This window comes from Oryx dammah, unplaced genomic scaffold (genome assembly GCF_014754425.2).
Source record: "Oryx dammah isolate SB20612 unplaced genomic scaffold, SCBI_Odam_1.1 HiC_scaffold_4, whole genome shotgun sequence".
Classification (NCBI taxonomy): domain Eukaryota; kingdom Metazoa; phylum Chordata; class Mammalia; order Artiodactyla; family Bovidae; genus Oryx; species Oryx dammah.
In genome coordinates, this window is record NW_024070188.1 from 298,741 (window position 1) to 322,361 (window position 23,621).

A 23,621-nucleotide genomic window follows, 5' to 3' on the forward strand; every position below is an offset into this window, starting at 1 on the left:
TTTTGTGTGCACGGAGTCTTCCTTGCTATACCTGTTTTCTCTAGCTGGGGCAGGCAGACTTATTGCAGTGGCTTCTCTTGTTGCAGAGACGGGCTCTAGGCTGCGCTCTCAGTGGCTGTGGCACACGGGCTTAGTTGCCCCCAAGTATGTGGAATCTTCCCAATTCAGGGATCTAACCCATGTCCCCTGTATTGCAAGGCGAACTCCTAACCGCTGGAACACTATATGTCAAATATGAATTCACAAGTGTGACTATATCTTCCTAAATGAGCAAATTTTGCCTTTTAGTTCAGTTGCATAGATAAAACAGAAGAAACAGGATAAGTAATCAAGGGCTTTCAAGAGGGATCTGGCATACCAGATAAAAGATGAAAATTCTTCAACTCATGTAAAGCTAGGATGTGCTGTGCGCTGTGCTGTGACAGACCAGAACATTTTTCATTATACCCAACTATTATCAACCATAATGTATCAATTACATTTATTAAACTTTAAGGAAATATCTTATCACTTATGGATAGGACTTCTGCCTTTCAAAGTTCTCAGATCTTGAGAGTTGGAGAAAAGGATATCAGGTAATGTTAGATAATTATTGTTAGTATGAGAATAGTATGAGGTAGGGAATTACTGGTTTGGGGAGAAGGATGATGATCTACTTAGGGATGAAGTATAGTGACATGTGTAAATTACTTTGAAATATTTTGGCAACACATAACATATGTACATATAAGTAAAATTATACATGTATGTGAAAGTGAAAGTCGCTCAGTTGTGTCCAGCATATGCATATACATATGTCAAAGTGTTAGTCAGTTGTGTCCAACTCTGAGACCTCCCGGACTAGGGCCCACCAAGCTCCTCTATCCATGGGATTTTTCAGGCAAGAATACTGGAGACAGTTGGCATTTCCTCCTCCAGGGGATCTTCCCCACCCAGGGATCAAACCTGTGTCTCCTGCCTTGGCAGGTGGATTCTTTACAACTAAGCCACCTGGGAAGCCCAAAAGCTAGGATAACTGATAACAAAACTGAAAACATAGCATAAAAACTATCAACTCAGGTGAGCTTCCCTGCTTGGCAGTATTTGTGTTTATTGATATTCATGAATGACAAGAGATAAAAACATACCCATGACTTCCCAGGGAAAAAAGAACAGAACCTCGGTGTTTGGTACCCTCGTGGACATTTTCCCTTGGCTAATTTAAACCTGTATCTGTACCCTGAAATAAACTGTAACCATGAATATACTGGTTTCAGTTGAGTGCTATCTTCCAGTGACTTATCAAACCTAAGAATGATTTGGAGAACCTCCTCAAGCTGCAGTTGGTGTCAGGACTGGTCTAGGGGAACTGTCTTCCCCCTAACTATATGGTTGTTTAAACTGACATAACACTCTTCAGTGATTCCCCTCCCCTTGAATATGGGTGGAAATAGTGACTTGCTTTCAACCAATTACGTGGTAAAAGTTATGAGATACACACGATTACGTGTTCGCTGTTAGGTGAAATAAGACTGTTGCACCCTCTTGCACCCTTTTCCCTCCCTTGCCAACAGTGAACTGCTGACATCCTGAGGGCTGTCAATGCTGGCCGGTTCACATGGCAGGGAACTGAAGGCAGTTTCTAGCAGCTAAGGACAATCTCTGGCCAACAGTCAGCAAGAAACTGAGGTCTTCAGTCTTACAATCGTTAAGAAACTGAATTCTCTGGGCAAGCCTCAGATAAGACTGCAACCCCAACTAACACCTTGACTGAAGTCTTGTGAGATGTTCTGCAGAACCATCCCAGAATCCTGTCCCAGAGAAACGGTGAGATCATAAATGTGTATTGTTTCAGCCACTAACTTCATGGTAAGTTTAACACAGCAGTAGAAAACCAATATAGCCCAACTCCACCATCATTGTTACACATAAGCGCTCGGACTGTTGACCTATCTTCTCCATATAACTAATCATAATTCTGATACAATTAATAGCCAATAGTTATAATATTACTTTGACTTCATAAATACAGCTGAGCAATATTCTCAAACTAGACTATGATTAATTTTCTTGCATACAATTTTTCCTGGAGTTAAAAGCAGCTTGGATTTTTTTGTTTGCTCGATTTTCTATTTATTTATCATACTGTTTTCTATTTATTTATCACTGAAACTCTTCTCCAAATGTCCAATGATTAGTATGTTCAAACACATTAGGTTGTTAAACAAGATACATAAAATTGCACATAAGCATAAAGACTGATAAGTTCAAGAAGTAAATTTTAAAACCTCACTCACAAAAAGAGACACAAAAAATGATATAGACAATCCACACAGAAGTTATTCATTACATGAGAATGACAACAAAATAAAATAACGATGAGAAAACTATAAAACAGTCAATAAGAAAATGTGCAAAATACATAAATAGAAAAAAGTTAACAAGCAGCAGCTCCCTCAAGTCGAATGCTTCCCGAGTACAGAGAGAGGGTAACATTTCATACTCTTTTGAGTTTTGTACCATGTGTATTATTGCTTTTTTAGAAATACATATAAAAGTATTACTTAAAGTAAAAGAAAATAAGTTATGTTTATATTTAGCCATGTAGTAAAGTATCCTATATTTTTCTATAAAAGAAAATCAATTTCCCAAGACATGCAGAACCGATTTTTTCATTTCCTTCTTACCTATCCTATCACATAGGACAGGACCCTGCTTCCCAATATATCCATATGTTCAACAAAATCTACCCATTCATAGAGGCAATGATCATTTCTAACATTGTCTTTTGACACCTTCCACACATCTGTGCTAGGTGAGGAGTGCTGTTCAGTAAGTGTTTGATGAATTTAATTGAGGTGATCCAGATTTCGTCCTTCTTTTCACCCCACTCTGATGAAGCTTTTATATTTTAAATACTTCTTTGTTTTTAAAAGATTTATTTATTTATTTATGACTGGGTCTTCATTGCTGCATGAGAGCTTTCTCTAGTTGCAGAGAATGAGAGCTATTCTCTAGTAGTTCGAGGATCTTTCACTGTAGTGACTTCTCTTGTTGTGGAGCACAGGCTCTAGGGGGTACTGTAGCACATGGGCTCAGCAGTTGCAACTTGCAGGCTCCAGAGCTCAAGCTCAGTAGTTGTGACACGTGGTGAGTTGCCCCGAGACATGTGGGATCTTCTCAGAGCAAAGATCAAACTCATGTCCTCTGCATTGGCAGGTAGATTCTTAACCACTGGACCACCAGGGAGACCCTTAAATACTCCTTTGCTTCTATTAAATAATCTCTTTTCTAGGATAATCCTTCCTTTTATATTGATTAGACTTGATGAAGACAACCTGATGGCTGAATAATTATATTCATTTTAGTCAATCACTGTTGTGATACATTTCAGTTATTATAAAGTCACTCTAATTCTTGGATTCTTCTTAAAAATAAAATTTCAAAATTCATCAAAAACTGGAAATCCATTGTTTTGCTCATATTCAATTTGCTTTGACAGAAATTCTTTACTTAGCTTGTCAATTTTGTCTCGAGAGAAGAGATTGACATCAGGAATGAAATAGTGCTCGAGGTGTTCTGTCTTGAGACAGTGAAGAAAGTATGTCACACAGTTATCAAAGCAGAGCTCCAGGTCTTTGTAGTGCCACTGACTGTCATGTGGGTCCTGGGTACAGACATGAAAGAAGGCAGTCTTCACATGATAAGAACAGAACTTATCCAGTTCCCTTCGGTTTCCAAACTTTTTTTTCAGTTGTTCTAAAAGGTATTTCATCAGCTTTAAACACTCTTTCCTGTTGAACAGAAAAGAGAAGCATTTATTTTTATTTCTTTACAACCTTTTTCATTCCACAAAGAATTTTAGGCATCTTATAGGAAAAACATACAAAGATGTAATAAACAATATAGATATATAATACATTTTTTATAAAGACACAAAAAACAATAAAGGTATGTATGTGTGTGTGTGTGTGCTCAGTCACTTCAGTCCTGTAGGACTCTTTCTGACCCTATTTACTGTACCCCACCAGGCTCCTCTGTCCATGAGATTCTCCAGGCAAGATACTGGAGTGGGTTGCCATGCCCTCCTCTAGGGGATGTTCCCAATCCAGGGATTGAACCCACATTTCCTGCATTGCAAGTGGACTCTTTACTGCTGAGCTACTAGGGCAACCCAATGATATGTATAAATAATATAATTAGAGTCATTCTAAAACCTAATTATTTTTTCAAATACATACTTTAAAAGTTTCAAAAACATATTTTCTCCTTCCCTCTTCCCCATTCATAGCTTAAGTATTTTATTCTATTAGGATTAATTCAACTACATGAAAACTAGCAGATATTTTACATTATTCATCCAGTTTAGTATTTAGAAAAATCTGGTTTTAATGTTTATTAAATCATTGTCTTATTTTGATTTACATTAATCATTCAGTTATTTTGGTAGCTGACAAAATTTAATGTTTATAGAATTATTAAGCCTTATTAACAATATACTCTTAATGCTTGCTTCAAACCTGCATGTGAAGCCTTAAAGATCCCCTGTGCTCACACTTTGGGTATCCTTGCTTTAACATTTTAACTTTTGTGATCCTTATTCTATTCAGCTTTGAAAGTGAAAGTGACAGTCACTGAGTCGTGTCTGACTCTTTGCAACCCTATGGACTATATTCAGTCCATGGAATTCTCTAGGCCAGAATACTGGAGTGGGTAGCCTTTTCCCTGCCCTGGGGGATCTTCCCAACCCAGGGATCGAACCAGGTCTCCTACGTTGCATGCGGATTCTTTACCAGCTGAGCCACAAGGGAAGCCCAAGAATACCGGAGTGGGTAGCCTGTCCCTTCTCCAGCAGATCTTCCCGACCCAGGAATCAAACTGGGGTCTCCCGCATTGCAAGCAGATTCTTTACCAACTGAGCTATCAGGAAAGCCCGACTTTAAAAACTAAAATGAATGATTCTTTTTAAAACTCAGTTCTTTATGGTATGTATGCTAATCAAGAAAAATAATTACCCACATCTTAGTGTTGTTTCAAACTTGGCTTGTCATACCCTGGCCTTCCTCATAGCTAAACCATCTCAAAGCAAGCCCCAGCACCCAGTAAGAGTGGTCCTTTGGTCTCTTCCCATTATGCAACATTATTATTCATTGCCTTGAACCAACCAGAACATTAAGGCAAACCCAACTGTCACGACTAGTCATGACTAGTATTCACACCCTACACTCTTTTCTCCTCTCAGACGTCCACAGCATCCAGGCTCAAGTCTATGCTCCCCAGCAGTCCTTTTTTATTTAAGATTATTTTTTTTAATGTGGACCATTTTTAAAGTCTTTATCGAATTTGTTACAATGCTGCTTCTGTTCTGTTTTAGTTTTTGTGGGATCTTAGCTTCCCGACCAGGGATTGAACCCACACCCTCTGCATTGGAAGCTGAAGCCTTCACCACTGGACCACCAGGGAGATCCCAGCATTGCCTTCTAACAACATTCTTTCCTTAGTCCCTTGGACCCGGCATCCTTGGTTTCATGCTTACACTCCAATACCCCTGGTCAATCCAGCCATGTGCTGCCCCCAGAACTCAACCCAGCAGTGGTAATCTTCAGGTTTCAACTACAGAGTCAGCAAAGAACTAAGCATTCTACTGGTATGTCTGTCATTTCCAAAATAAGGAGCTTACCTGCAACATTTTACTCCATCAGTTTCACAGCATGTTTTAGATTGTCCGTGATTTTTCAAAATGGCCTTTTCAATGTGAGAGAAGGACAGCCGCCATGTTTCCTCTTAATATCCAAAAGAAAAACAGAAAAGCACTTTACCAAAAACATCAATTTACAAACAACAAATATTTAAGTGATTTCCTTCATTAAAATATAATTCTGAAAAATTTCTAGGGGGAGACAGACCAAAAGAAGTGAACGGATAAATAATGTGATTACATATTAAAACAAATGATTTGACCAAGCAAACAATGGGCCAAGACAGAGAACAATTAGCGGAAGAAGTCAGAGCTTAATATAGTGAGCTATGGTAAGATCTATTGGTTTTTATGTGTTGCTACATTCTGTTTGCTGATGTTTTGTCTCTATAATAATTTGCATTGATTGAAATTTTTTGTTTATTCTTTTATACTATCCTTGCAAAGTTTTAGTATTTATGCAAAATGAATCAGGGTATGTTTCCTTTTTTTCTATTTTTTGGAAGTTTACATAAGAATAGAATGATTTCCCCCGTCTGCCCAAGTTTTACCATCGATAGCTCTGACCCATCCTATCACTGTTGAGTTTTAATACCAGGAATTGGTTTTTCGTTTTAAAAACCAATCAACACAACCTGTTACATTAACAAAACAGGGGAGAAACATATGACCAACTCAACAGAAGCAGAAAATGCAGCCAATAAAATTTAATATTCATTCATCGTTACACCACCTTTCAGTAATTTAAATGCAGATGGAACCTTGATCTGATGATAGCAATATGATAATCTAACATAAAAAGTTGAAGCTTCTTCTTTGAAAACAGGAAGGCAGGCTGCTATCCTCATTCTGTTTGACATGCAATAGCTATCGTAGCAAGCACAGTAAGAGAAGGAAAAATAGGGTGATAGCACTGGAAAGAGAAAAACAAAGCCATCATTACTGATAGATGATATAATCGTGTATAAAGAAAATACAAAAGAAACAGAATGACAGGTATGTGTGAGTTCCATATATTCTTCAGTCTACTTCTCTGTTTTATAATTTTTCATAATGTTACAACTGCCTATGAGTAAATCTGATAAAAGATATATAAAATTTCTGTGGAGAATATTTTAAAACTTCACTGAAAAGTATTAGAGGCAATCCCAAAAAACAGAGATGTGCACCTGCACATAAATTAAAGACTCATTATTATAAACACATCACATCTCCCCAAGTTCATCTGTAGAGTCAATGCTCTCACAATCAAAACTCCAGAAAAAAATGTTTGTGGAACTTGACAATACCAACATTTTTATAAAAATAACAAAGGGTCAAGAATATCTAAAACACTCTTGAAGAAGGACAGAGTGGGAAAGCAAATATCGAGACTTATAAAGTGACATTAGGTATGACATAATGGTATATAGCCCATGGACAAAGATTTTGGGGGGACAGAATAAAGCATATAATACGTACACAATATACAGATAATAAATATATGGAAAAAGTGGCACAGAGAAAGCTGTGCTCACTGCTGCTATATAAATCCATTTACAACAATCCATCATGCCATTCTGGAAAAGGCAAACTCTGCAGAGATGGTAAACAGATCAGTGGTTGCCAGAGATTTGGAATGGCGAAGGTTGAGTAAGTAGAGGGACTTTCCAGGGAAGGGAAACTATTATGTAATTATAGATAATGATGCAATACATTTGTCAAAACCAATAGGACTTCATGGCATGAAGAGTGAAACTTAATGTACACAAACTGTTAAAAAGTCATTTAGATGGTCAAGGGATCTCAGGAAGGAATGCAGACTGTGAAAAGGGGCTCTAACTGTATCACAAACATATGACGCAACCTCCCTGAAGGGGCTGGGGGCAAAAGGTGCTGACTGAAGTTGCTTTGGAAATGGGGTCTGTAAGACTGAAGGTGAAAGGAACAGTACACGTGCCCCAGACACACAGTGGAATGGGTCTGCAATTCTGATGCGCCCATATGTGTGGGTGGGAACTGAACAAGGAACGATGGGCTAGGTGGGTGGCAGATGGTAGGAGCCAGGTTTCTCACTGTTGGAAGGAAAGGTTACAGATAGCAAGAAGGGAAGGCAGGATGACCCACGTGGTAGTGGATTACAGTTAGAGGCATCAGCATGAACTCATGTATCACTTGATACAGATACAGGTGGTGAGCTGTGCATATCCTGGGGGTAGTATACATACACATATTTCCTTGCTCCTCCAGCTGAAAGGGATGACCCCCTAGCAGCAGAACACACGTAGCACCTAGACCACACTTCTACAGTTCTAGTACACACTCTACAATAAAAGGGTCCAGAGAGTTCCTTGGAGAAATTGCTGATGCTAGGACTGAAGCAGGAACTACACAAGATGATCCTGGAGCATCTTGCAGTGCCAGAAAGTGAGTTAGTGCTGAAAATAAAAACAAACCCCCCCACAATTATGGGACATATGTCCAAAGGATACAGGAGCCAACTGCAAGAGCTCCTGAAGACCAAAGCTAGAACAATTTAGGCAACAAAATGAAAGCAGTATTGAATTATAGCCCAAAACATGAGACAAATACCCATGAGTCCATACTGATATGATTTAAATAAACAGATTAGAGAGAAGAGATAAATCTCCCATGCAGAAGAATTCTGAATAATTTGTGTAAATACTCTGCTCTTTAAGAGGTGAGCTTAAGTGAGAGCTGTGCACAGTGACTTCCTTCCAAAACGCACAGTTCGAAAAGGGGGAAAGAGAAGATCTTAACAGGGAAGAATCCTGGCAAACACTCCCCGAGCCAGGAGATTAAGGTCCACACCAGCAGTGCTAAGTCAGGCCCACGATGTACCATTGATGCAACGTTATGAGAACGGCACTTCATTTCTGCAGTCCTCCCCCAAACCCAGAACTGCAATCTAATCACAAGAAAAACATGAGGCACATGCCAAATGAGGGTTGTTCCCCAAAATATCTGACTGGTACTCTTCAAAACTGTCAAGGTCATCAAAACAAAGAGAGACTGAGACACTGTCACAGTCAAGAGGAAACTAAGGAGACACGACGACTAAATGGAACTTAGCGTCCTACATGGGCTCCTGGAACAGAAAGAGGACATCAGGTCAAAACTAAGGAAATCTGAGTAACAGGACTACATTAATATTGGTTCATTAATTGTGACAAGTGTGTCATATTAATGTAAGATGCTAAAATGGAAAATTGGTTATGTGGTATATAGAAACTCTCTATACTATCTTTGTAATTTTTTGGCAAATCTTAAACTATTCTAAAATTAAAAGTTTATTTTAAATAATGACATTGAGGCATCATTTCTCCCTTTTTGAATTATTGGCAAACATTCCACAGTTTAATGAGTTCTGCTGATGAAGTTGAGGGTGAAATGGGCACTCTCCTACACACAACTGTTGGGAATGCAAATTGGTAAATTCTGTATGGAGGTGACTTTGGCAATACTAGCAAAATTAGATATGGATTTACTATTCCTTGACAAACTGAAAAAATAGACTGTAAAAAGGAATGGGTGCTCGAAAAAACCCTTAGTGAGGTTTTTGAAAAGGTACACACACCTCAGTGTTCACAGCCGCATCGTTCACAATTGCCAAGATATGAAAGTAACCCAAGTGTCCATCAACAGATGAATGGATAAAGCAGCTGTGGTATATATACAGTGGCATACTACTCAGTCATTAAAAAAAAGAATGAAATTTTGCCATCTGCAGCAACATGGATAGACTTGAAGGGCATTATGCAGAGAAAGACAAAAACACTATATGACATGATTTATACATGGAACCTAAAAAAATAAACTAGTGAAAATAACAATAAGATTCACAGATAAAAGAGAACAAACGAGTGGTTACCAGTGGAGGGGGTAATACAGGGGTGGGGAAGTGGGAAAGACAAACTACTGGGCATAAGATAAGACTACAAGGATGTATCATCATACAACACAGGAAATATAGCTAATATTTTGTAGTAATTCTAAATAGAAAGTAACCTTTAAAAAGAGTATAAAAATTTTGTTAAAAAAAGAAATGACTACTGGGCTTCCGGGTTGGCTCAGTCATAAAGAATCCACCTGGCAACAGAGGATCGGCAGGAGACACAGGTTAGGTCCCTGATCTGGGAAGATCTCACAGGCCATGGAGAAACTAAGCCCATGCACCATAACTATACAGCCTGTGCCCTAGAGCCTGGGGGCCACGACCACTGAAGCCTGTGCACCACAAGAGAAGCTGCCGCAATGAGAAATCTGTGCACCACAACTAGAGAGAAGCCCCCAGCCCTCCACAACTAGAGAAAAGGCTAAGGAACAATGAAGACCCAGCACAGCCAAAAGAAAATAAATACATGGAAGTATTTTAAAAAACAAAAAAAGGAATGAGTGCTATCTCTATATAGAGCTATGGCGTGATCGCCAAGATATCTTATTAAGTAAAAATAGAAAAATTGTACTCATTATCTTATAGAGGGGGTTGCATATAAATAAAAATATATATGCATACACATATATATATGCATATGTATATATACACACACAAAATGCTTGTACTTTTTAAAAACAAAAGGTAAACCCAAAACAATTGATGGATTTCCAATCGGGAAAGGAGAGAAGAGGGTAGAAGAAACATACAGGGAAGCTGTGTTTCCCTAAGAATACTTTTTCTGTAGCTTTGACTTTGGTACCATATGAATGCTTTATAAATTTAAAAAACAAAACTAAATCAACATTTAAAATCCAATGTCTAAAATTAGAAACAATAATGAAAATGAATGTTAAGCATGCTGAGTTGGTTAGCTTAACCCACCAGGCTTCAGTAGCTGCAGAACATGAGCTCAGTAGTTGTTGCTCTAGGTCTTAGAGCTTAGGCTCAGTAGCTCGTGGTGCCCGGGCTTAGCTGCCCCATGGCATGTGGGATCTTCCCGTACCAGGGATCAAACCCATGTCCCCTGCACTGGCAGGTGGATTCTTAACCACTGTACTACCAGGGATGCCCGAGAAAAATGTTATTTTAAAACAAGTTGTGGAATTAGCTAGAATACTTTACCCATAAACATTTCAGCATGGGTATTTTGGAGGCCAGTATTTATCTTTGTGTGTTTGATACTTATGGTAAGATTTGCAAACAGTGAAACACAAATCTTGCATTTGATGAGTTTTGACAAATGACTACACCTGTGTAATTTAAGCCGTATCTGGAGTTAAAAAGTTATCATCACTCCAGAAAGCTCTCTTGTGCCCCTGCCTAATCAATCCCAGTCACCTCAGGCAACCAATGTTCTAATTAAAAATAAAAAACCATAGATAAATCTCTCCTGTTCTCAAACATAATATATTTGAGCTTATACAGTACGGACCTTTTGTTTCTCTTTTCTTTCACCTGTCTTAATGTTTTTAAGACCCTCTTTTATCAGTAGTTCACTGATGTCTGTTGCTGAGTAGTATTCTAGTTTATAAACAATATATCCATTATCTTTTGATGGACTTCTGGGCTATTTACAGATTTTGGCTGTTATGTATATTCTTGTATAAATGTGTTATGTACTTCATGTTGGATAACAGAAGACATATGTTTTACTGTATAAGAAACTGCCAGTCCCTCTGGGGAGGGAGGTGGGAGGGGGGTTTCAAGATTGGGAACACATGTACACCCATGGCGGATTCATGTTGATGTATGGCAAAACCAATACAATATTGTAAAGTAAAAAAAATGAATAAATAAATAATAAAAATTAAAAAAACAAACTGTCAGAGTGTTTCTCAAAGTGATTGTACCATTTAACACTTCCATCAACAGTGTATGGATTATTCTTTTTAAATAAAGCTTTTCATGTTCATTGACTGGAATATCAGAACCGAAATTGATGAATAACTTTTTGCATTTAAATGAATTTAAAATGCAGGCAAACAATTTAGATATTTGAGAACACTGCAGCTTTACTGATTTTTTTTTCTATTTTAGCATTCATTGCATACATGCCTTGACATGAGGTATTGATAAATGTGGTGAAATGTATAGTCCTTGCCATGCTCATTAAGTATCATTCTGAAAATGATCTTTAATGCAAAGAAATATCTTCTAGTTTTATTTTATACATGATGATACTTTTATTTAGTTGACGTTCAATCTCTTTTGTTAGATAAAGTCAACTATGGATGATTACCAGTTTGAAGGAATTTGTATTTTAATGTTTGTACATTTTAGTGTAATAAAAACTATGTTTCAAGTCTTAAGATCAAAAAATAAACTTAATATTTTGACTGTCTTTTTATCTTAACAAAAAGAACTGCAAATAAAGTTTATACTTTTAAAAAATAATTATATTCTTGGTAACAACACCTGTATTATTATTTTGATAATATCAATTTTTTCATTTTTCAATACTATCAAAATCATATTATTTGATTTTGATTAAAAAAACAGATCGAAATTTTTGATAAAAAATCAAACAAACTATATATTTTAAAATATACCTTCTGACCAGGAAATTTGTAATAAGACATTTGAAAAGAAAAAAGCTAAAATAGGTGTAATACATGCCTATCTATTGATAATACAAGTTATTTTCATTGCCCCTCTTAGCCACCCAGATACACACATACACACAGACATAGCCACAGTTTTGCCTACATATGAATAATCTGAAATGAGGAGAGATGGGGAGCAGCCAAGGGTACCAGAGCACAGCTCAGCTGAGTGCCTGACCGCCTCCACTTTTATCTTGGGCATGGATATGAGGAACTATCCAACCACGCTGGCCTTTGTATAGCCACATGGCCACTGAAGGATGCTTCCTCATCCCTAGGCTGATGGCTCTCCCAGTCAACCCCAAGGTAGTTGGCCAAGGGCCACAAAGAGAGCAGTATGGGTCCTGTTGAGACTTCTGTATCACATGCAATGAGGGTTTCTTGGGATAGCCCTTGTAGAAACTGTACACCCTTCTCCAGAAGTTATATTTCTTTCATAAAATCATAATGATACATGTAATTCCTGCTTCTAAACAACTTTTCTTACAGAAAATGACTCCTACATATATGCAATATAAAGTTATGATGTGTGTCCACAAAACAAGCCATCAAGCTAAGCATGATGGACGATTTCTCAGATATGTTCATTTGTTATCTGATGTCATCTGTTATCGGATAACTTGACTTCATTTGTTATTTGTCCTCCAATTTCCCTGGAGTCCAGCAGTAGTAGGTGCTAAAAGTCCTTTATAATTTATGAGAGAAAAAGAAAATAATAGGTGAATTTTTTTTCTACCTCAGAAGATATCACCATTATTCAGCTTCACTTGTAGACTCTCTCAGCCCAGTCTTCACAATTTGAATGTTACCCAAGAGCACCACCTGAAAACCTGTCCTGACCCAGGAGGCCAAGGTACACGAGTGAGGAGACCCAATCAGTGGGCAGAACTGCAGCTGAGGCTGCAAGGAAGTTCTGCCAGTGGCATGGGGAGCAGTGGAAGCAGACAGAGGAAAGAGAGGAACAAGGCTGGAGTGACAGCTGAGGCTCTGGTGATAACATAGGAATACACAGCTGCCATTAACTCAACTAGGGATTCTGCAGGCACTGCCTCATTTTTATCTTCCCAGAACCTTTCAAGTAGTTTTGATTAACCCACATACACAGATGACCAAAACAGGTTTAGAAGGGCTTGATAACTAGCTCCAGATGACACACCTAATGAGGGAAGAAGCCTCAGGATTTAAATCCAGGGCAGTCAGATTGCAAGGCCAGTACTACTTTTCTTTACTAGCAAGAAACAAACAAAAACAGCATTCAAACGTGGGCTAGTAAACATTTTAAAGCTGAATATTCGATATTACTATTAAAATTATGCCCTTTGCAATTCCATCTCTCACCAAACTCCCATCTTAGCCCAACGGTTCTTGAAACGCCAACAGCACCAGTTGATCTTTCACTGCCCTAGGATGTAACATTAACAACTCTTTTATCTATGGATATCTTTACATAAAGCTTCATAATCAAGATACCTTGGAAAAGACTTCCTTCCTTTGCATGCTTGGGTACCAGGTAAAATGGCTGTCGTTTTAGATTGCTCTTAACTTTTGCTCCAAGCCAGTTATTGATGGGCAGGCCTTTCTGGGTGCTAGCAGGCCAGCTGCTTCTTGATTCCAAAGCCAGGATTATATCCACAGATATTTCTATAGGTTTTCTAATCAGAAGTGTTACAGCAGGGCTCCCTCTTTTCTTCCTCTTCATAATGACATCAGTATCTGTTTAAAGATATAATAAGGAAGAAAGGGCTTATCAATCCATTTTTCTCTAACACAGGGAAAATAACTATAATTGGAGATCTGTAAACACTAACTGTAAGACAAAAATTAGTTCTAAAGAAGAAAATGACCCCACAAGGCAGTGTTTTACTCATTTAACCAGTATTCATTGATACCCCTCAAGCAGTGGGGGTATCATGAAGATTCTGTTTCATATATAAAACGAGGAGCCCCCAAGGACTGTGGGATCTGAGAGTGCTGTGATTAAATTTTCATTTCAATATTTGTTTGGCAGTTGGAGGGAGGCCTGCATACGAGGTCGGATGACCAGCACGGAGGAGAGACGTGATTTAGAAGAGCTCAGCAGGAAGTCCCTAGCAGTCCAGTGGTTGGGATTCCGAGCTGATGCTGCCAAGGGTGGGGGTTCAAACCCTGGTCCGGGAACTAAGATCCTACAAGCCATGTGGTGCAGCCAAATTAAAAAAAAAAAAAAGACCACAGAAACAGACCAACTCAGAGGGCAGAGGCCTGTCGTACAGAGAGGCAGTGAGCATTAAGGCACAGGGATCAACTGTCATTCACTGTAGCATTATTCACAATAGCCCAGATATGGAGAAAATCCACTGACATGTGAATAAGTAAAGAGACTGTGGCATGTACAGACAATGGAATATTATTCAGCCTTAACAAGGAAGAAAATCCTGCCATTTGTAACAATGTGGATGAATGTGGAAGTCATTCAGTTGTCACTCAGTTGTGTCCTACTCTTTGTGACCCCACTGACTGCAGCATGCCAGGCTTTCCTGTCCATCACCAACTCCCAGAGCTTACTCAAATTCACATGCATGGAGTCAGTGATGCCATCCAACCATCTCATCCAGTCATCCCCTTCTCCCACCTTCAATCTTTCCCAGCATCAGGGTCTTTTCAAATGACTCATTTCTTCGCATCAGGTGGCCAAAGTATTAGAGTTTCAGCTTCAGTATCAGTCCTTCCAATCAGGACTGATTTCCTTTAGGATAGACTGGTTGGATCTCCTTCCTGTCCAAGGGGCTCTCAAAAGTCTTCTCCAACACCACAGTTCAAAAGCATCAATTCTTTGGTGCTCAGCTTTCTTTATAGTCCAACTCTCACATCCATACATGACTACTGGAAAAACCATAGCTTTGACTAGATGGATTGTTGTTGGCAAAGTAATGTCTCTGCTTTTTAATATGCTGTCTAGGTTGGTCATAGCTTTTCTTCCAAGGAGCAAGTGTCTTTTAATTTCATGGCTGCAGTCACCATCTGCAGTGATTTTGGAGCCCCCCAAAATAAAGCCTGTCACTGTTTCCACTGTTTACCCATCTCTTTGCCTTGAAGTGATGGGACCAGATGCCATGATCTGAATGTTAAGTTTTAAGCCAACTTTTTCACTCTCCTCTTTCACTTTCATCAAGAGACTCTTTAGTTCTTTGCTTTCTACCATAAGTGCGGTATCTTCTGCATATCTGAGGTTATTGATAAGTCTCCCAGCAATCTTGATTCCAGCTTGTGCTTCATCCAGTCCAGCATTTCACATGATGTACTCTGCATATAAGTTAAATAAGCACGGTGACAATATACAGCCTTGACTTACTCCTTTGCCAATTTGGAACCAGTCTGTTGTTCCATGTCCATTTCTAACTGTTGCTTCTTGACCTGCATACAGATTTCCCAGGAGGCAAGTCAGCTGGTCTGGTATTCCCATCTCTTTAAGAATTCTCCACAATTTGTTGTGATCCACACAATAAAGGTTTTTGCATAGTCAATAAAGCAGATGTTTTTCTGGAACTCTCTTGCTTTTTCAATTATCCAGCAGATGTTGGCAATTTGATCTCTGGTTCCTCTGCCTTTACTAAATCCAGCTTAAACATTTAAGACAGCTGACACGGTCTAGGCTTGAGGCCTCAGGTCTTAAAGGGATTAAGATGAAAGTATGAAAGGAAAGAAAGGAAGAGGGAGCAGAGTGAACCAGATACAAGCAAACCTTTGGGGAGGATGGACCCTTGCCCAGCCAGTGACACAGACGGAGAGGGAGCTAGAGCCTGGGGGACAAAGCTCCACCAGCCTTGCTGGGGTCCCCTCCCAAGGAAAGGGCAGAGCAGGGCGAGAGACAGGAGCGCCCCCCCAACTTCCTATCCAGTCTCAGCATCCTGGGCTGGCCATCTGAGTGCTTCCCATGTGTCAGTGTGTGTCAGGCCTGCATTGAAACCCTGCTTGTGGGAGCAGGTAAGTCAGCTGTTACTCAGCTCTGTTTTCCAGGTTTCAGCATGACCCCTCTATCTCAGGCAACACTCAAAAGACACTCCAGTGGCTAAGATGCCTCGCTCCGAATGCGGAGGCTGAGCAGCGCTGGGGCATCTTTAAGGAGCTACCCCACATCCAAGGGCAGGGGAGAAGCCCCAGCAAGACGGTAGGAGGGGCAAAATTACATTTAGAATCAAACCCCATACCTGCCAGAGATGCTCAGAGGGCTCAAACAAACCTTGTGCACACCAGGACCCAAAGACCCCACAGAGACTGAGACAGAACTGTGTTTGAGTGTCTCCTGCGGAGGTACAGGTCAGCAGTGGAAGTCATTGTGCTAAGCAAAATGCATGACCTCATTTATACAAAGAATTAAAAAAGTCGAATACATAGCAGCAGACTGTAGAACAGTGGTTACCAGTGGTGGGCAGGTGGGGAAAATGGGAAGACGTTCATCAAAGAGTACAGAGTTGCAGTTACGTAGGGAGAGTAAGTCTAGAGATCGACCGTACAGCGTGGTGACTGTTAATACAACTGTACTGTTTACAGGCAATGTGCCAAGAGAGTAGGTTTCAGATACTCTCACTTCACACACAAAAAAGGCAACTCTGGGAGAAGATGCTAATTAGCTTGACCATGCTAGTCAGTTCATTATGTGTATCAAAACATCACGTTGTACACCTCGATTATGGACAATTTTTATTTTTTTAAAAAGACCCATGTAGCAGAAGTGAAAGCAATAAAGAGGTTCAAATTAATAGAACTGGCATCCAGTCCCATCACTTCATGGTAAATAGATGGGGAAACAGTGGAAACAGTGTCAGACTTTATTTTGGGGGGCTCCAAAATCACTGCAGATGGTGACTGCAGCCATGAAATTAAAAGATGCTTACTCCTTGGAAGAAAAGTTATGAGCAACCTAGATAGTATATTCAAAAGTAGAGACATTACTTTGCCGACTAAGGTCCGTCTAGTCAAGGCTATGGTTTTTCCTGTGGTCATGTATGCATGTGAGAGTTGGACTGTGAAGAAGGCTGAGCACCAAAGAATTGATGCTTTTGAACTGTGGTGTTGGAGAAGACTCTTGAGGGTCCCTTGGACTACAAGGAGATCCAACCAGTCCATTCTGAAGGAGATCAGCCCTGGGATTTCTTTGGAAGCAATGACGCTAAAGCTGAAACTCTAGTACTCTGGCCACCTCATGAGAAGAGTTGACTCATTGGGAAAGACTCTGATGGTGGGAGGGATTGGGGGCAGGAGGAGAAGGGGACGACCCAGGATGAGATGGCTGGATGGCATCACAGACTCGATGGACGTGAGTCTGAGTGAACTCCGGGAGATGGTGATGGACAGGGAGGCCTGGCGTGCTGCGATTCATGGGGTCGCAAAGAGTAGGACACGACTGAGCGACTGAACTGAACTGAACTGGTAGGTAAAACTGAATCTGTGAGGTAAGGGAGAAGGTAGGAGTCGGGGAAGCCATCCCGTGACGCTGGCCTAGGAAATGGTTGACGCTGAGTCCACTGTTCAACACAGAGTTGGCTGAAGGAAGAAAGACTGGGTTGAGATGAACTTCATTTCATCTACACTGAGTTCTAGGTACATGTGGGACACCCAACTTGAGACGGCAACGGGCCAGAAATTTGGGAAAGGCTTCTAGAGGAGAGATACTGGCTTTGGGGGGCGGGGTGTACAAGCAGTAGTGAAAGACCGCTCCCAGATAAGACTTTCAGAAAGGACCACAATGGGAGAGAGGACGTATCTCCAAGGAGAAAATCCCACTGCATACCTTCATTTTCTTTATCACTAAATCCAGAAACCCACCTCCTTCTTACCCATTACATCTCCTTTAGTCCTATTACCACCTAGGAGTGTCCATCCACCATTTAGAGGCACCCCCACACATGGTCTCTGGATCCCTTCCTTCTTACCTCATTCCTTCCATCGCTCCCTCTCCCATCGGTGGCCTCCCCTCCTACCGGATCATTCCTGTCTTCACACAAAGGGGATCCAGTGTCTCTCATCCTAAAGGACACTCTCCATTGACCCTGCATCTATGCTGCCTCCCCACTTACCCATCCTTCCACTTCCTTCGCAGCCAACACTTTCTAGAGAGTTACCATTATGCTGTCTCTAGAGCATCCCGATCCTTCTCTCATGTGTTGAGGACTCCACTGAAACTTCTGAGTCAAACTTACCAACAATCCCCACAAAACAAACCAAACCAAGTACAAACATGATCTGGATGCTAGTGCGCTGTAAACACTGATGACTCCTGCAGAACACGCATAGTCTCCTTTTGCTCCCTCTCTTCTCCCCAGCCCCTAATGAGATCCTCTTCTTACCACTCTGCTTAATACTGCAATTTCCCCCCAGGCCATCCCCCCAGCATTCTTGAACCCTCTCACTTTACTATACTTTTTCACCATAAGATTCTCTAACTTATCCAAAGCCAAACTCCCAACTGCCTTAAACTATCTTCTTCACAGAAGTCAAGAGCAAATTTTTAAATATGAAGCCAATCAATCATTAATGAACGAAAGTCACTCAGTTGTGTCCAGCTCTTTGTGACCCCATGGACCTTGCAGTCCATGGAATTCTCTAGGCCAGAATACTAGAGTGGGTAGCCCTTCCCTTCTCCAGAGGTTCTTCCCAACCCAGGGATGAACCCAGGTCTCCCACATTGCAGGCAGATTCTTTACCAGCTGAGCCACAAGGGAATCAATTACCTTCTAATTAAGACCTGAATTCTCAATGGAACACGGCATAAAATCTGAACTCCTTTCCAGGATCCACAAGTCCTCCTAGAATCTGGCCCAAAGGCACTTTTACTTCTTTTCATGTCACTCCTCCCCTTGTCCACATGGCCCTCTTTTTGCTCCTTGAGCTTCTCAAGCTCTTTTCTGCCACAGGGCTTTACTCCACCACCCACTCTATCCTAACTGCTACCACATCTCCCAGTTCATTCCCTTCAAAGCACACACTGTAATTTGTTTTTGCACATTCAGGAGGAGAGTCCCACTGATTTTACTCAACCACCTACACCCAAGGGTGCAGGCAGCTTCTCAGCAAATATTCAGTGAAGATCAAAATAGAGCCAACTGGAAATTCTCTGGTGGTCCTGTGGCTAGGACTCTGTGCTTTCACCACCAGGAGCCCAGGTTCAATCCCTGATCAGGGAACTAAGATCCTGCAGGGCCACATGGTGCAGCTAAAAAAACAAAAACAAATAAAATAGAGCCAATCAACATTTAGGACGAATACCAAGAAAATGTAGTAGACTAAAATTAAGAGCAAAAGCTTGTTTCTAGAAGGTAGTCTGGGCTTCCCAGGTGGTGCTAGTGGTAAAGAACCTGCCTGCAAGTGCAGGAGACCTAAGAGACATGGGTTCAATCCCTGAGTCAGGAAGATCCCCTGGTGGAGGGCATGGCAACCTACTCCAGTATTCTTGCCTGGAGAATCCCATGGACAGAGTAGCCTGGTGGGCTGCAGTTTCCGTAGGGTCTCAAAGAGTTGGACACGACTGAAATGACTTGGCATGTGTGCAGTCAACAGTCTGCTGCAGGGAAATCAAAAAAGATTAGGAGAAGAAATTAGTAGGTATGATTACACCTTAAAGAATCAAAAGTCAAAGATCTTACCTTTAATATTTTTAATTTCTTCCTTAATGATATTCCTAAACCTGGACAGCATCTTAGAAGCCGATAAGATTCCCCCTTCTAAGAACTGATCCAGAGGACTTCCTTTGGGATTTCTTTTGAATTTCACAAAGTAATGAGCACTACTGTTGTCATATTCTTCCAGCTGAATTCGGGGAACCTCCAGTTTGAACATAACATCAAATTCATTAGGAGCAGAAATCTAAGAAACAGGAAAAATAGCACTGATTGTGTTTGCTTGTAAATATATTCCAACCCACTACAATCTTTTTTCATGAAATTTCCACTTAAAATCATACTGTATAAAGCAAGATTCCTAATATTTATACCCACTGAGACTAGTAGAGCTGGGAGAATATTATTGGTTTCAATTTGCAGGTTCTACATTCATTTATACTCATTTTTAAAAACAATTTAAAATACTATTCAAGGTTTAAAATCTGTACCAGTTTTTCCCCTGAGTTCAAAGCTTGATAAAATTAAAGACCTCTAAGATGCTACCTTTTATGTCACAAGCTACACACTGAGCCACCCTCTTGTCACTGGTCTCAAAAGTGTAGTTACCTCCTGGCTAGCTGATCAAGGGCCCTCGCCTTATAGCTAACTGTCATCCAAACTGAGTATTAGCTCCAAGTCACACACTAACTAATTAGTGTCTTTGAACCACAGCATTTTAAAAGCTTCACGGTATTTCCTGGAAGTCCTGTGGTTAGGACTCCAAGTTTTTGCTGCCAAGGACACATGTTCAGTCCCTTGTGGGGGAACGAAAATATCAAAAGCTGCACAACATGGATAAAAAATAAATATCATCATACATATAAAGAGCATCAAAGAATCTTCATCACTGCAATAATAATGATAGCAATTATAATCAATGATTACTTTCTTATATTAAAAATGCAGGGACTTCCCCAGTGGTTAAGAATCTGCCTTGCAATGCAGGGCACATGGGTTCAATCCTTGTCAGGGAATTAAGACTGCACATGCCGTGGGGCAGCTGGGCCCAAGACCTGCACCTATGGAGCCTGTGCACCCTAGTCTGTGCACAACTCCAGAGAAGCCCATGTGCCACCGCATAAGATCCCACGTGCTGCAACGGAGACCTCATGGAGCCAAAATAAATAAAAAATAAATATTTTAAATGCACAAGTCTTTCACTCATTAACGGTAAGCTTCAAATACAGATACTGGACTGTCTTATGGAACACAATTATCTGGTGGCCCTACCAGGCGGTGTGTGAACTATATCCTCTCCAAACTCATATACTGAAGCCCTAGCCCTCAATGTGAGGGCTTTTAGGAATTAATGAAGGTTAAATGAGATCATAAAGGGGAGGGTCTTAGTTGACAGGACTGGAAGAAGTGAGATCAGTCATGTCCCTCTGTACACGTGCTGAGGAACACGGTGAGGATACAGGGACAAGATCTGCAAAGCAGGCTGAGAGCCCTCACCAGAACCTAGCCATTCTGGCACCCTAATCATGGACTTCCAGCCTCCAGAACTGTGAGAAAATAAATGTCTATTGTTTAAGCCTCTCAGTCTGTGGTATTTTGTTATGGTAGCCCAAGCTGACTAGGAGATACTACAAGGGTAAAACAAACACTTGAAGTGCCATCCGTGGGAATGAAGTACAAGCCTCTGAAAATCCACTCCTCCAGAAATGGTCAAATTCAGCTTTTTCAGATCTCTGTAAATTAACCAAATGACCTGCAACAATCCAAGGAGGATCTATTCAAGAAAAATGGCTGAATCTCGGTAAGGACAATGAGCCTTGTGGACATTCTAAATTCTACATTCTACCGCCATGCCCAGCACATTCCCACTTCTGATCAGAAACCTCCATCAAGAGTAGCCACGACCCTGACTTCTAACAGCAAATGCTAGGTTTGCCTGTTTGGGAGCATCATATAAACTAAATCATACAGTAGGAACTCTTTACATTTGACTTCTTTCATTCATCACTGTTTGTGAGATTCATCCATATCACTGTATCTATAGTGGTAGTTCTTTCTCATTCTTTATAGTATTCCATTGAATTAATGGAATATACCAAAATAGATTTATGTATTCTGTTGTTGAATATTGTTTCCAATTTTTACTACAAATAGTTCTGAGTTTAATTATTATAGTTATTCTGAGCATTCTTACATGTGTCTTTGGATGGCCATGGGCACTCATTTCTATTGGTTATACACCGCAGAATGGGACTGCTGGACCATAGGACAGGCAAACCTTTAACTTTAGAAAAAATTTTTAGTTTTCAAAAGAAGTACCAATTTATCCTCCCATCATCAACATAAGGGAGTTTCAGTTGCTTCACATCTTCCTCAAACTTGGAATTGTTAAAATTTTAACATTTAAAATTTTAGCTCAATGAGCAAAAAATAGGTTCATGTGGACAAGAGGAAGATGACATGAAACAAAGCTGAAGAGGGGGCCAGCGCCCAGATTCTGCGAGGACATGTAGATCCTGGAAAGGAGTTCAGATTTATTCCACCGTGTTCATTGAGAATGCCGGTTTTAGCTTTATATTTTTGAAAATTTACTCTGGCCTCTGTGGAGAAGATATTACAAGAAGGTAAATAAGGAGATCAGAAAGGCAAAAGTTCAGGTGAAAGATGCTGGCTTAGATGGGGGTTGGGGTGAGGTGCCGGGGATTGACAAAAACAACATATGAACTGGTAATCCCACAGGGAATTTCTACAAGAAAATTTCCATATTTTCACCCAGAATTTGATATTACATACATGAATGGAAATGCATCAATATGAATCCAAGTGAAAGGTTAATGAGAAGTATCTTTTACTTCTCAAAGCAATGGTACCAGGTCACAAAGTTTGGAATCCCATTTTGAAATTCAAGTGCATGCATAAAATAAAAAATACACCAAAATAACAGTGAACAAAATAAAAAGCAATAATATTGTTCTTTTATGTGCTTTTCTGAATTCTCCAGGGACATGAACACAGAACAGCGGCAAATATGGGAGAGTCCGAGGACAGAGGTACGGAGGGTTCGTACTGCTGTGCCACTGTCTACTACTGGAGGGCAGGCAGTGGGTCAACTCTAAAATGAACAGGAAGACCTTTTATCATCAATTTTTTAAAATCAATATATGTTTTAGATAAAACAAATTTCATTGGGTTTCTTTTCATCAGCTTGATTTTAAAATGGAGACTTGTGAATGGATAACAAGGAACTCTGCTCAATGTAACAATCTAAATGGGAAAAGAATTTGAAAAAGGATACATGTGTATGTATAAATGAATCATTTTGCTGTACTCCTGAAACTATCACAACACTGTTAATCAACTATACTCCAATATAAAATAAAGTTTTTAAAAAATAAATAAAAAGGAGAGTGATTCTGATTGGACACTGCTCTGTAAATGTCTTAATTGTCCTCGAGTTCTAACTAATAACTTTCTCTTTTCCTTTGAACCATCCATAGAACTGAACAGTTTGATATTTATGTAATAAGAATCATGTCTAGATAGATAGTTGATATAAGTTTTGCTCACTTGGCTTTCAAGTAGCTTTAGATGAAATTATGAGTGGTCTTCAGTGCTAAAAGCATTTAAAATCCAAAACCAGGTACATACACTACATCCTCCTGTGATAAATATCCTGCATGCGTTCCTGCTCAGTCCTGTTCAACCTGTTGGGACCCCGTGGTCTGTCCTGACAGGCTCCTCAGTCCTTGGAATTTTCCAGGCAAGAATGCTGGAGTGGGTTGCCATTTGCTACTCCAGAAGAACGATAC

General features: G+C 40.1%; 1 protein-coding gene across 1 annotated transcript in view; it reads right to left on the reverse strand.

Moving 5' to 3' along the window:
* Positions 1–1,060: 1,060 nt before the first annotated feature.
* CGAS (cyclic GMP-AMP synthase) overlaps positions 1,061–23,621 on the reverse strand; it is a 47,971-nt gene continuing 25,410 nt past the window's right edge. The window contains exons 2-5 of the mRNA XM_040239037.1: positions 19,840–20,059; positions 13,688–13,930; positions 5,660–5,762; positions 1,061–3,773 (exon numbers count right to left, since the gene is read on the reverse strand). Of these exons, the coding sequence (XP_040094971.1) occupies positions 3,422–3,773; positions 5,660–5,762; positions 13,688–13,930; positions 19,840–20,059 (918 nt within the window). The 3' untranslated portion in view covers positions 1,061–3,421. The remainder of the gene's footprint in view (positions 3,774–5,659; positions 5,763–13,687; positions 13,931–19,839; positions 20,060–23,621) is intronic.